At 35.7% G+C, this 12,779-nt stretch overlaps 1 protein-coding gene across 1 annotated transcript; it reads right to left on the bottom strand.

The window, feature by feature from the left end:
• Window positions 1–795: 795 nt before the first annotated feature.
• On the bottom strand, window positions 796–6,352 carry LOC111990231 (protein trichome birefringence-like 13). The gene is made up of 6 exons (XM_024022018.2): window positions 5,850–6,352; window positions 5,153–5,330; window positions 3,644–3,784; window positions 2,258–2,378; window positions 1,576–1,710; window positions 796–1,431 (listed from the first exon to the last, which is right to left on the bottom strand). The coding sequence occupies exons 1-6, from the start codon at window positions 6,238–6,240 to the stop codon at window positions 1,168–1,170; spliced, it is 1,230 nt and encodes a 409-aa protein (XP_023877786.1). The 5' UTR covers window positions 6,241–6,352; the 3' UTR covers window positions 796–1,167.
• Window positions 6,353–12,779: the final 6,427 nt, after the last annotated feature.

Below are 12,779 nucleotides of genomic sequence, written 5' to 3'. Positions count from 1 at the left end.
CTATATATGCAGGATTGAATACAAAACTGGAGCTGAAACAGTGTCTAAGAAACTCTATAATATGTAAACTGGAATTCAAACAGGTCGTATTGAGGACAAGATGGATGGACGGTCGAGGTTGATTGAGCCTCTCTTCACTCTCATTTACAGCACAACTTTGTTTCTTTTTCTTTCTTTTTTCTTCTTTTTTTTTCTTTTTTCCCCTTCAATTTGGACTAGAATGTTCCATTTCTAGAGTCCATCCCAGACTTTGAGATAATTTTCTTCTCTATGTACATTTTTTTTATTTCCCTCTCGCATCACATGGTGTTAAATTATTGTACCCTTTTGAACAAAGTACTCAAAACTAAAACCGCAAGATTTACAACTGAACTCTCCTTTTAAGGAACCTGATATTTCCAGTTAATATGGATATCAATAAAATGGGCAATAGAGGATTTTATAATATTTAACTTTGGTGGTTAATTACCTTCTCATGGGATAAAGGGAATAATACTCAGCCTGGGAAAAATTACAACCACCTTGCTGAAGAGACAAGATTGAGATAAAATATATATATATATATACACACACCAACCTGGAGAATTTTCTCAACAAAATAAAACCGCGACCAATTAGAAAGTCACAAATTCATTAGAAAATCACAACTGCAAAGTAGAACTGATCTGAGGATCTAAACTCTCTCTCTCTCTCTCTCTCTCTCTCTCTCTCTCTGTGACATTTAACACGCATGTTCGCACTTGGCACAAAGAGAGAGAGAGAGAGAGAGAGAGAGAAAGAGAAAACACTTGATCATCCTAAGAGTAAATTAGCAGATCTTGCTGGAATTAGTGATTCGAGTAAAAGTTCCTTTCTCTCATGCTACAATTCAAATGCACCAAATAAACATAACACCACCAATACACACAACCAAAGCCTGTGAGAAGCGGCGTGTCCATAAAACATATTAAACTCTGAACCTCCCCAACCCTCGACCAAAAAATAAAAAATAAAAAAAGCCTTGCCCCACCCCACCTTTCCTAAAGAAAGGAGGGAGATATTTCTTTTACTAAGAATATCATAATCCACTTCTTGGGAATTCTATAATTTAATTATTTGTAAAAAAATGGTGCATATCTATGTAACAATTAACCTCGGGATATCAAAGCTAATAACAAATTTCAAGTATCAATCTCTAAACTTAATATTGTTTAGATGCTCTATGAGCAAATCATTCCAAGTATCAGTAATTCCTGGTAAGCACCAGTGCATGCAATCATCATGTTTCTTTCCGCCAGATGTGGATGGATGGGCATCTGCTCTAAACTCACTCATGCGAGTTATGTCCAAAATATGGAAACCAGACCCTTTGAGGGCTTTGTATAGGTGCTCATTCACCAGGCGTGCCTCGACATTTGTTCCATTATTCTTCAATGAGAAAATTTCTTCAACCTGAAAGGTAAACCAAGACTTTCAAACCTTTGTTGTCGTCTTGCAGAACAGAAGCATAACAACAACAATAGAAGTATGTAGATAGACTTAACACCATGCTTCAATATTTACACGTATTAGAAATGGAAGTTCCAGGTGAATCACCTGCTCTGGCAACAAAGGCTGTAGCCGTTGACAAGAACCACCATGGTCCCAGTCACCTCCCTCAAAATGTCTAGGTGATTGCGTACGAAAGAATTTAATCGCACCTGGTTGCAACCTTTTCTCTACAAACAGTACCTATCATGAATAAACATATACTATATAAGCAAATAACTACACAAAAACTTAACATATGCAGTTATATATAACATCTGATCATGTTGAACTCACAACCACAAAAAAAAAAAAAGCATCTGATCCTGTCAAAATCAGTTCCCATTTTGCTTTTTCTACTTTAATTATGGCATTCTCAGATCAGGTAATCATGTAAAACTATATGACAATGAACTCATGACTGCATTGATAGTTTGCATTATAAACTTTGAATCAGGGAACTCAGACACCCATAGGCATGCAGAGCATGGCCTATCCCCATCTTGCCTACGGAGACAAAATTTTAGGACCAAAAATTGCAGCCATAAAATTTAGTAACGAGCAGGACTTTAACATCACTAATAGCTACAAAAACTAGGAATAGTAAGCCTGCGCTTAATTACAGCACTAGTTACATATGTGCTAGCCTGCGGAAATAAAGTTGGAAGTACAGTTGGACTACTTGTCAAGTGGAAGCATAGATGTTCACAATTACAGAAAGTCAAATAAAGAGAAAATTTCAATCCCATACCATGTGTTTTAAAACCATATCCAGGCCAACATGAGGGGGAATTGGAGGTATGATAGGCTCACCCTTCTCAAAGAAAAGCATGGGTGACTTCACAGGGTCAAATTTTGAAGGAGCCCACCACCTATTAACAAGAACCAGAAGGCCAAATCATGATCACAGCAATCTCATACCATGACCTTGTCAAATGCAATTTAACATAATGGATTTTTTTTTTTTTTTTTTTTTTACTTATCAAAAAAAAATGTAATTTAACATAAATATGGGGTGCTAGCATGCTACACGTAACTTTTTATTAAATTAATATTTTGAAAATCCTTCCATTTAATTACACATTCTTTCTGTTTTTAGCATACACCAAATTTCATATTCATAAGATGTTATTTACTACTTGATCTAAATCTTAGGTTTGCTTATAATTTTAAAGCACAAAGAACTTGAAATTTAATATTTTCATACATAAGATAGTTTGTCATTGATCTCTGATCATTTTGATTTCTAAAAATATTGAAGGTATAAGAAGACAATGTAATTATGTAATCCAATGATGGATTTATCTGAAAACGCATCCAATGAAAAGAGTTGTAACATTAGCAAAAGTTACACCAAATGTAACATAAACCTAAATGATGCAGAGAAGAATCAATTCAAGGAAAAACAAGATTAAATACCTAAAGAATCAAGATTTGTGGTCAAGTATTCATTATTCAGCAGCTTATTTTAAGCTTCAAGGGTGTGATTGCCTTCTCCTACCTAAGTGTGATTGCTTAGGAAGGCCCAGGCGTGATCGCCTAGTGTTCTTTTTTTTCTTCTTTTCTATTTTATCCCCTGTTTCTACCCCAAACAGCCATCAAGATTCATTCTTTTCTAACCTAAAACCCTTAAACATCAATCTTTATTAAAAAACCCTTCAAGAACTCATCAAGAAATCTAGAATAGTGCTGAATTCTTAAAGATCCTGCATCACTAAACCTATATATCTTTAAGAATTGGTTCGACAAAAGTTTGAAGTAAGCCATGAGAAGTAGTTAACTGAATATTTCACATATGGGAAAGGACGAACGTTGCCAGCTAAATCTTACCCAGAGGGCAGCTATAATTATTGTATTCAAATAATAAGGAAGTCAATTCATCTATTCTCGCCAAATATAAGCAACAAAACTTCCCAAGAAACACATTAAAATCTCAAAAAATCATGCAAATATAAATCAGAGGTAGTTTCTATATTTTTGTCACAACTAAAATAAAGTTAAAAGTTAAAATGATCGGAATCAACAAGGGGAAAAAATCCAAAAATAAAGTCAATTCATTCAGCAAGATACATGCATTTACACATCATATAAGTCATCAACACTCTACGAGATATTATGGAAAAGAAAATAAATTCACCAGTGTCCTGTATTAAATATTAGAATATCATGGAAGGCTGGAGCCTCTGCCCATGTGCCTTCTGGTACGTCAATGTCAACTCTAAAACCCTCTCTATAGCCAAGAGACTCCAACGCACCACCATTAGCATTAGCTGACCACCTGCATGGAACAGGAGCACAGCAAGCCTGAGCTTTATAATTCAAACTGTGGATTGTATTGTACACATAATCAACTAAACAACTAAGAAAAACAACAATTATATTCAATGCATGATCTTTATCAGTCATCTACAGTGACTGCATGATCTGTAATTTCAATTTTATACTGAGCAAAAATAAGTTCACAGAACTTCAAATTGAAGCCATGCACCACATCCATTACAATTCTTAACCACCAAATGATAAAGTCACTAAGCTGCATGACTCATTGTTGCCAAACACATTCCTGTAAAACTCTTCAAAATAATTACCGAGTTAAAACACAATGCCTTTTTTTTTTTTTAATTACTTTTTACTGGCAACCAAATCTTATTAATACATAACTGGATGGTAAAATTCCCTTTAAACTAAACCCAGTAAAAAAAATCAAAAAGGTACATTCTATGTAACATTGTGCTCTAAATCAAATTCATGATAAAAAGACAATTCAGGATGCCACAATCCGCATAAAATAGTGCTCAGTCTTGAACACATGATGAACAATTTGGGAAGAACTACTGAAAATTCTTAGTGTCCACTTGCCACGAGCTTTTTTTGTTTAGATTTTAGCTTATTTTTTTTGTGTACAAGAAAAAGACAAATCAGCTAAACAAACACTTAGCATTCCCAATAATCTCACATTTCGAATATCTATCAATAAGTCTAGGGTCACAACAAATTTCACAACTATAGATGTGGCGACTTGCTAATGGCGGATGATAAAAGAGGTGTCAGTACTGGGCCCATGTGAGAATCAATAATAATCTGCCAACTTAGCAATTTTGAAAAATGCTGTGTATTATTCTATATAGGTATATATATATATACATAAACACCTCACATTCTGGATTCTCTGGAAAAGCCCTCCATTTCTAGAAAAGGTATACAATGTTTCCGATACATGTATTCTCCCTTTCACAATGTGTGGGACCCACGCATTGTGAGTGAAAGAATGCATGTATTGGACACACCGTACTTGGATATACCTCCTCCCATTTCTAGATGGGTGATTAGGGATCTGAACTAAAAACAAAAGCATTTGTTCCCAAACAAATGAGCTATTATTCATCTTATTCTTTAGTAACTCATCAAAGAAACTTTAAAAATGGTGAAAATTGCAGCTTAACATACATTAAGGAAAGAAAAAAAGGAGGGAAGGGGAGAAAAGGTTCTTTGTCCAGCAAAATCAAGTAATGAACAAAACAACCATGTTTCAAAAAAGAAATGTGAAGAAAGAAAAAAAGAGGAAACAATTATAAGTGATGGTGGCATAAGATATAATATGTCATGCACTTAGATACAGCAAAATCATGATCAGATAACGCCTTACCTACCATAACGGGCCAAAAGATTTGTTCGATGATATGCGATGGTAAGATTATAACGAAGAAACGTAAATCCACGATCAGCACCAGCTGGCCGCCACTTCTTCACTTCACTCGACACTTGCTTCAGGGTGCAGAACAGAGAAACAAACATATTTCTATTCAAGGAATCCCCAACAAACCCTGCACTGTTGAACATTCATAAGGTCTACAAAAAATAGCACCATAATTGATAATTCCATACATAGAATCCATTGCTAAAGCACACCATGCGTGCCTGTATAAATACACAATCAGTATGCAAAAACATTAATATAAATAATGTATAGCTGCATACCAATGATAATCAGAACAAAAGATGGTTAAGCAAATTACATGAATGGAATTTAAGTTGCAGAAACTGTTCAGCAAAATAACAATGTAGCTAAAATCTGCAAATTCTACCATTGCTGTGAAAAAGTGCATTGCAAAAACACAATTTTCTAGTGAAATTCTTAAAAACTCAAACTAGAGGCCAATTTTTTTTGCATTTTCATTTAGAATTGCTCTTTTCCTCCACGAAATCGGCTCAAATTCATTGAATTTTATAATTTAAAGCGCACACAGAATGACAGTTTATTTCGTTTTCCAATCGAACTTTCTCAGCAACCAAACAGAAACTGACTGATTCGTTTGAGAGAGAGAGAGAGAGAGAGAGAGTACCGATGTTGGTGTCTCTGAACTTGTGAAGAAACGCAAGGGGATCGAACGGCGGGAGATCACAGGTGTGGGGCTTCCATCGCCACGCGGTGAGATCGAAACCGTTGGATTTGTTGTTGGAGATGCAATTCCAGCCCTTGAATATCTCCTTGCAAGTAGCATCGTACTTCGCGGGTTTCGGGTCGGGTTGATGGATCCAGGACCCATCGGAGTAGTCGCAGGGAGTGGAGTCGGGGGTCCGGGTTTGGAAGGTGCGGTAGTGGGAGTGGGAAGGAGAGGGAGAGGAGGTTTTTCTGGAGAGAGAGAGGAGGAAGAAGATGGAAGCGAAGCAGAGGAGAGAGAGAAATGGGAAGAGAGGGACTTTCTTTGTGTGCTGCTGCTCTCTGCTGGCCATTGCCTAACGGCGGTGGTTCAGGTTCACATCACTCGGATCCAACTCCAAATAGGTGGGTTTTCTTTTTTCTTTTTTTAACTACAAACTTGCTGATTGAAATTTCATGCAAGTTTAATTTTAAAATTTGGTAAGTCCTTTTATTTCTTAATATATTTCAAATGAGCAATTTTTATTGTTTAAATTTTGAAAAATAGGTTTTATTAGTCCCTCCATGTAGTTTCTTTTTAGCGTAAATGCACTTTTAGTTTCTACATTTTAGATCATTTCTTGATTTGGTTCCTAAACTAATTTTGCTCCTTAGTCAGTCCCTGATTTTTTTAAATGGTCCCTACCGTCAATCCAGTTACGGAAAGAGCTGAGGTGGCAAATGGAAGTGCCAAGTGTCAAAGCCAACTAATAAAATATTACAGAAAATGCCAACTATCCCACTAAAACCCACGAGACCCTCACGTGACTGAGCCATGTCACGTTCCCACCTCTTTTCACCCACGTGACGTTTCACGTGACCGAACTTATCAACTACCTTCAACCACCCCAAAAAGAGACATAGTCGAGGAGCCCTAAATCACTCACAGCCACCAAAACTTTGCTACAACTACTGAAGAGATGGAAGCAAACTCATCATCGTCAGCAAGCTCATCTTTGTCAGCAAGCCTGAGGAGGAGAGCACCACGCATGTGCTATTGTCCTAGCCCTGCTAAACTGATTCTAGTGGTGTCCTGGACGGAGAACAATCCAGGTAGAAGGTTCTATAGGTGTCCCAATTACTGGTTAAGGTGTTAGTGGTTTAAAATTTTTCTTCATTAGTTCGTTTTTATTATGAGCTAGGTTGATTTGGTTTGAAATTTGGGTTTGATTTTCAGGTTGGCCGGAAATGCAAGTTTTTTCAATGGGTTGATGAAGAGATTTATGCGCGTGGGAAGGTGCTTCTCCCAGAACAGAGGCAAACCATTCTTAGACTTAAGGCTGAGGTTTCAACTTGTAAAAAGAGGGAGAAGTGTTTGACAGTGTCTCTGATTTTGGCATTGGTGATGTGTGGGATATGCCTTTGTGTGATTTTAGCTTTAGTGGATTAGCTGGGTGGCTTATGGTGTATTGCTGGGTGGATTAGCTGGTGTAGAGAAATTAAGTGCCTTGTATGAAGGTTTGGCATGCTTTTGTATGAAGGGTTGGCATGCCTCTTTGTCAGTGTTTAAACATATGCATTGTGCAATATTTTGTGGAGAAGTGTATCCCAATGACCTTGTAATTTCAGCTGGAATGAAAATGAAATGAAGTTCTCATGGGTTGAACTTAAACTGTATATGTTGTTTTACCTAAATTGCTCATTGTTTACTGGTTTGTAATGAATGACTGAACTTATTTTGGTAACTGTGTGCAATGTTTTGATTATTCTGCAGTTACCAAATCTCTCATGTACATAGTGACTGCAGTTACCAATTCTGCCATGTAGATGAATTTGTTGGACACACATATCATAGCTAAAAGTATACAAGCCATAAACTGAAAATAATAGAACTCATTCCATGCCACATTACTCATAATTGTAGCACAATACAAAAACCACAACATTACTGCCAAATACATAAAGCACATAGGTCATTCCCTGCCATAATACAGAAGTACAAATCATACCATTGCCTACCAACAATCATAATCCAATATAGATATTAAGCATGAAATCCAAGTTAGTTAAGAGCATTTGCAGCAATGGAGCTAAATAGCTATATAGCTATTTTAGATGTGCCAAAACACAAAAAAACTCTCATGCAGCAATTGAGCAATTAAGCTAAAATAGATGTGCACTGTAGGTTAAAGCTAAAAAAAAAGTAGTTTTTTATTCCGGCTGGGTACAAATTGCTTCTTCTTTTTTTCATTCTTTTATTTCACACCAGTCTTATTCACTCTCTCTAATTCACTCTGTCTCATTCACTCTGAAGGTCAAGTCTCTCAAGCTCACTCTCTTAACTCTGGTCACTCTGTTACCGCCGCCAACCCAACCATCGTCAACATCGCCGCCACCGAAACTCAACGTCACCAAACCATCAGCTGTCCCAAGCCACCGATTAGCCTCAGACCCACACCGCCGATCCACCTCAGACCCACTTCTCTTCCGCCGATCCACTTCAGGTCAGTTGTCTTTGTCTTCTTCATGTGGATGCTTTGGGTTTTTGATTTGGGTATAACATCAAAGAATGTGGGATTTTTGATATATGATATTTTATTGTTGTTCTGGATTATTGGCTTGGTGATTTTATGTTATGAGATTTCATTTTGCTTTGTATTAGTTGTTTTAAGTTGCTAGAAATGGATGAATACGGTAGTTTTTTTAGGATTCTTAATGTTCCATATCTGATTTTGGTAGATTGATGATGATTATGGTTTGGTAAGTGTGAGTGTGAGTACTGAGTAGAGATATTAAGATGGTTTGTGATATTGTACTGGTGGATTTTGTTGGGCTCTTAATGTTTCACATCTGATTCAAGTGGATTTTGTTGGATATGTTCTGTTGCACAAAACCAGAAACAGAGCACGCATTTCTTGTGGTCATTTTAGTGAGAAATTGTTAGTTTGGTTTTGAGATGCTCAAAAATGAATTTGTTGTTTTCTTTGTCAGTGGGATAAGCTACATGTCAAATTAAGTATTTATGCATAATCATGTTCTATTGTTATAATTCTAAGTATTTTAAATTTTGATATAAATGTTAGTTTGAGAATTTTTTATGTGCAGGGAAGTTTACATTTTTTTTTTTCTAATTTTATGAAGTCACGTAGAGACAAGGAGTTACGTAGAGACCTACCATATTTCACGGGTATCATGAATGGGGATATAGAAATTGACTCACTATTTTTGGGAACGTCTCAAAATACTCCTATGTCAGTTTCTGATTCTCCACCTCCACCTCCACCTCAACCTCAAGTTGAAAATGCCTCTTCTACAAAAGGAAAACAGGGCTCTAACTTTAGTGTAGAGGAAGATAAACTCCTAGTGGCAACATGGCTCAATACTAGTGTAGAGAAAGATAAACAGAGCACACATTTCTTGTGGTCATTTTAATGAGAAATTGTTAGTTTGGTTTTGAGATGCTCAAAAATGAATTTGTTGTTTTCTTTATCAGTGGGATTAAGCTACATGTCAAATTAAGTATTTATGCATGATCATATTCTATTGTTATAATTCTAAGTATTTTAAGTTTTGATATAAATGTTAGTTTGGGAATTTTCTGTGTGCAGGGAAGTTTACATTTTTTTTTCTAATTTTATGGAGTCACGTAGAGACACGGAGTTACGTAGAGACCTACCATATTTCACGGGTATCATGAATGGGGACATAGAAATTGACTCACAATATTTGAGCACGTCTCAAAATACTCCTATGTCAGTTTCTGATTCTCCACCTCCACCTCCACCTTAACCTCAAGTTGAAAATGCCTTTTCTACAAAAGGAAAACAGGGTTAGTGCAGAGAAAGATAAACTCCTAGTGGCAGCATGACTCAATACTAATGTTGATGCCATAAACAGTAATGAACAAGCACAAAATACATTTCATAAAAAAGTTTGGGAATACTTCATGCAGTACAATACATCCGGTACCACATATACTGTTATCTCCTTGCTAAGTCGTTGGGGAATGATTAGTGAAAAGACAAATAAGTTTGCCGGGTGTATGGCTCAAGTTAACACACATTATCAAAGTGGTATAATTGAAGAAGATAAGGTATAAATTATATTGCAATAGTGTTAACATGTCCATTCACCAATAGTTTGAAAATATTAATCATGTTATATTTCTTTAAATTTTTTAGATTACCAAATCGAAGGATTTGTATTTAGAGAAGCATAAGAAACCCTTTCTTCCTAACCATTGTTGGTTCATGTTAAAGGACCAACCAAAGTTTGTCGATCCTAACAATGCTAAATCGAGATCATCCATGCCTCCAACTCCAGAGTCAATATCTATTGGCGAAGGGGATTGTGGGTCCGGACTTGGTGACACTTCTAATTTTGAGAAACCTTTTGGTAAGAAGGCCAAAAAGGCCATCCGAAAGAACAAAGCCATCGGAAAAGATGTGGAGGAATATTTGCCCAAGAAATTGAAATCGATTGTGGATGTAACTCGATTGGAAGAGGAAAAAATGATTATTGAGAGGGAAAAACTTGCGATTGAGAAGGAAAAAAAAAATCTTAAGATTGAGAAGGAAAGAGTCTTGATTGAGAAGAAAAAATTTAAGATGACAAAGAGGTTAGAGGAGGAGAGAATCATGATGAAAGATACAAGTGGCTTGACCGGAGCACAAAAAACTTTTTATGAACAACTCCAAGAGAAAATCATGGCAAGACGAAGTTCACATAATTAATGAGTTTGATTGCATTTTGGATGTAGTTTAGGCTTTTATGTATTTTGTAGTGGCTTATGTCACTTGACTTTAATCTTAAACTAGATGTATGTATTTGTGTTGTGACTTGAAGTACAATCTAACAAAGGCTTTGAAGTGCAATCTCTTTTATCTTTTGTTAAGTTCCATTCGGTCTTATGATAGGCATTGATATAATTCTTTGTAGACTGAAAAATGAAACTATTATATATCTTGCTGTTACAGCCACTATGAGTGTCTTTGATCCAATTATTTCTATTCATTGAAGATTCCTAGTATCATATGCTTGGTTTTGAGATGATAGGTCTTAGAATAAATCTATGAACAATGAGCATTTGTAGTATTTCTTATTTTACTTATCTTTTTAAAGAAAATCTATTTGTTTACCATTTATTAGTTTCTTGGTCCTACTGAGAGGAATTTTTATTTTTTGGTTATATACTTATATTTGATAAATGCTTAAGGGTAAGCACAAAATTTGTTTATGTTGTGACTTGCGCATGAATTGGTTATATTTATTTTGTTGTAGCTTATGTCACTTGACTTTAATCTTGCATCTATAGTAATAATTGTTTTCCAATTGTCTTGAAGGTTGCATCCATGAATCACTATTTGTTTCGCAAGTTCATTCTTGATGACTCAGATGAAGATGAGATAATCGAAGAACTTGTTATGGAAACATCACAACCTAAACGTCATCGTTCTATCTGATGTAATCATTTGGTAGGCCATGAGAGGCTTTTTCTTGATTATTTTGCTCTCACACCAATATATCCACCTACTTTATTTCGTAGGAGATTTCAGATGAAGCGTTCCCTTTTTCTCTATATTCAATCTAAGGTAGAAACTCATGACTTTTACTTTGTCCAAAAAAGAAATAGTGCCAACAAATTTGGTTTATTTTCATTACAAAAGATAATTGCTGCACTTAGAATGCTTGCGTATGGAGTATCGGGTGATTTGATAGATGAATATGTGCGGATTGAAGGAACTACTGCATTAGAAAGTTTGAAAAAATTTATTATTGCGATAATTGATGTTTTCTCTGAGGAATACTTGAGAAAGCCAAACAATAAAGACATTGCTAGACTGTTAGATCATGGTGAATGCCAAGGTTTTTCAGGTATGTTAGGTTCAATTGATTGCATGCATTGGAAGTGGAAAAATTGCCCATCTACATGGAAATGTCAATATTGTGGTCATATTTGTGAGCCTACTATTATTTTGGAGGTAGTAGCATCATATGATCTTTGGATATATCATGCATTTTTTGGGTTACTTGGGTCAAATAATGACATTAATGTGTTAGAGCGGTCTCATATATTTAATGAACTTGGTGAAGGACGTGCTCCTGCAGTACATTACTTAATCAATGGTCATGACTACAAAATAGGATATTAACTTACTGATGGCATATATCCAAAGTGGGCAACATTTGTGAAAACAATCCTAGCTCCATAAGAACAAAAGTATAAATTATTTGTAGCAGCCCAAAAGGCGTGTAGGAAGGATGTTGAGCGTGCATTTGGAGTGCTTCAAGCACGTTTCGCAATTGTCTATGGACCTGCACGATTTTTTCCATCTTGAAACACTCCAAAAAATCATGAAAGTGTGTATAATTTTTCATAACATAATTGTTGAAGATGAGCGGGATGATAATGAAGTAGTAGACTTGCATTATGAACAAATTGACGGAGTGGATAATTCTCCTCTGCAAGTGTTACATGAACAAAGTGATGGATTTATGTCATACATTAAGAGGCATGGATGCATTAGAGATCGAGAAATTCATTTTCAACTCCAGTCGGACCTCATTGAACGTTTATGGCAATTGCAAGGCGAGTCGTAGGAACTTTCTTTTTTGTATGTTGAGAAGCATGAGTCATAGGAACTTGTGCGAGTGTGTGAGTTTTATTGTAATTTAGTTTGAGTTATGTATGTGAGTAATGTATGGACTATATTGTTCATGTTATAATATGTGTTCTATTTTATATTTTTTCATATAAAGTTCCTCCATTTCATAGTTCTCATTGTTCCAAGATTGTTTCCGGACAATTAAGACGATAATAGGCTATCATGATGATTGAGGAATTGTTTTAGGAAAAAAAAAGTATAAGTATAATTTGGGGTTAAAAAAATCACTTGTTAATACTATATGATTA

This window comes from Quercus suber, unplaced genomic scaffold (assembly GCF_002906115.3).
Source record: "Quercus suber isolate HL8 unplaced genomic scaffold, Cork oak 2.0 scaffold_452, whole genome shotgun sequence".
Classification (NCBI taxonomy): Eukaryota; Viridiplantae; Streptophyta; class Magnoliopsida; order Fagales; family Fagaceae; genus Quercus; species Quercus suber.
This window is presented reverse-complemented; position numbering and strand designations above follow the sequence as displayed.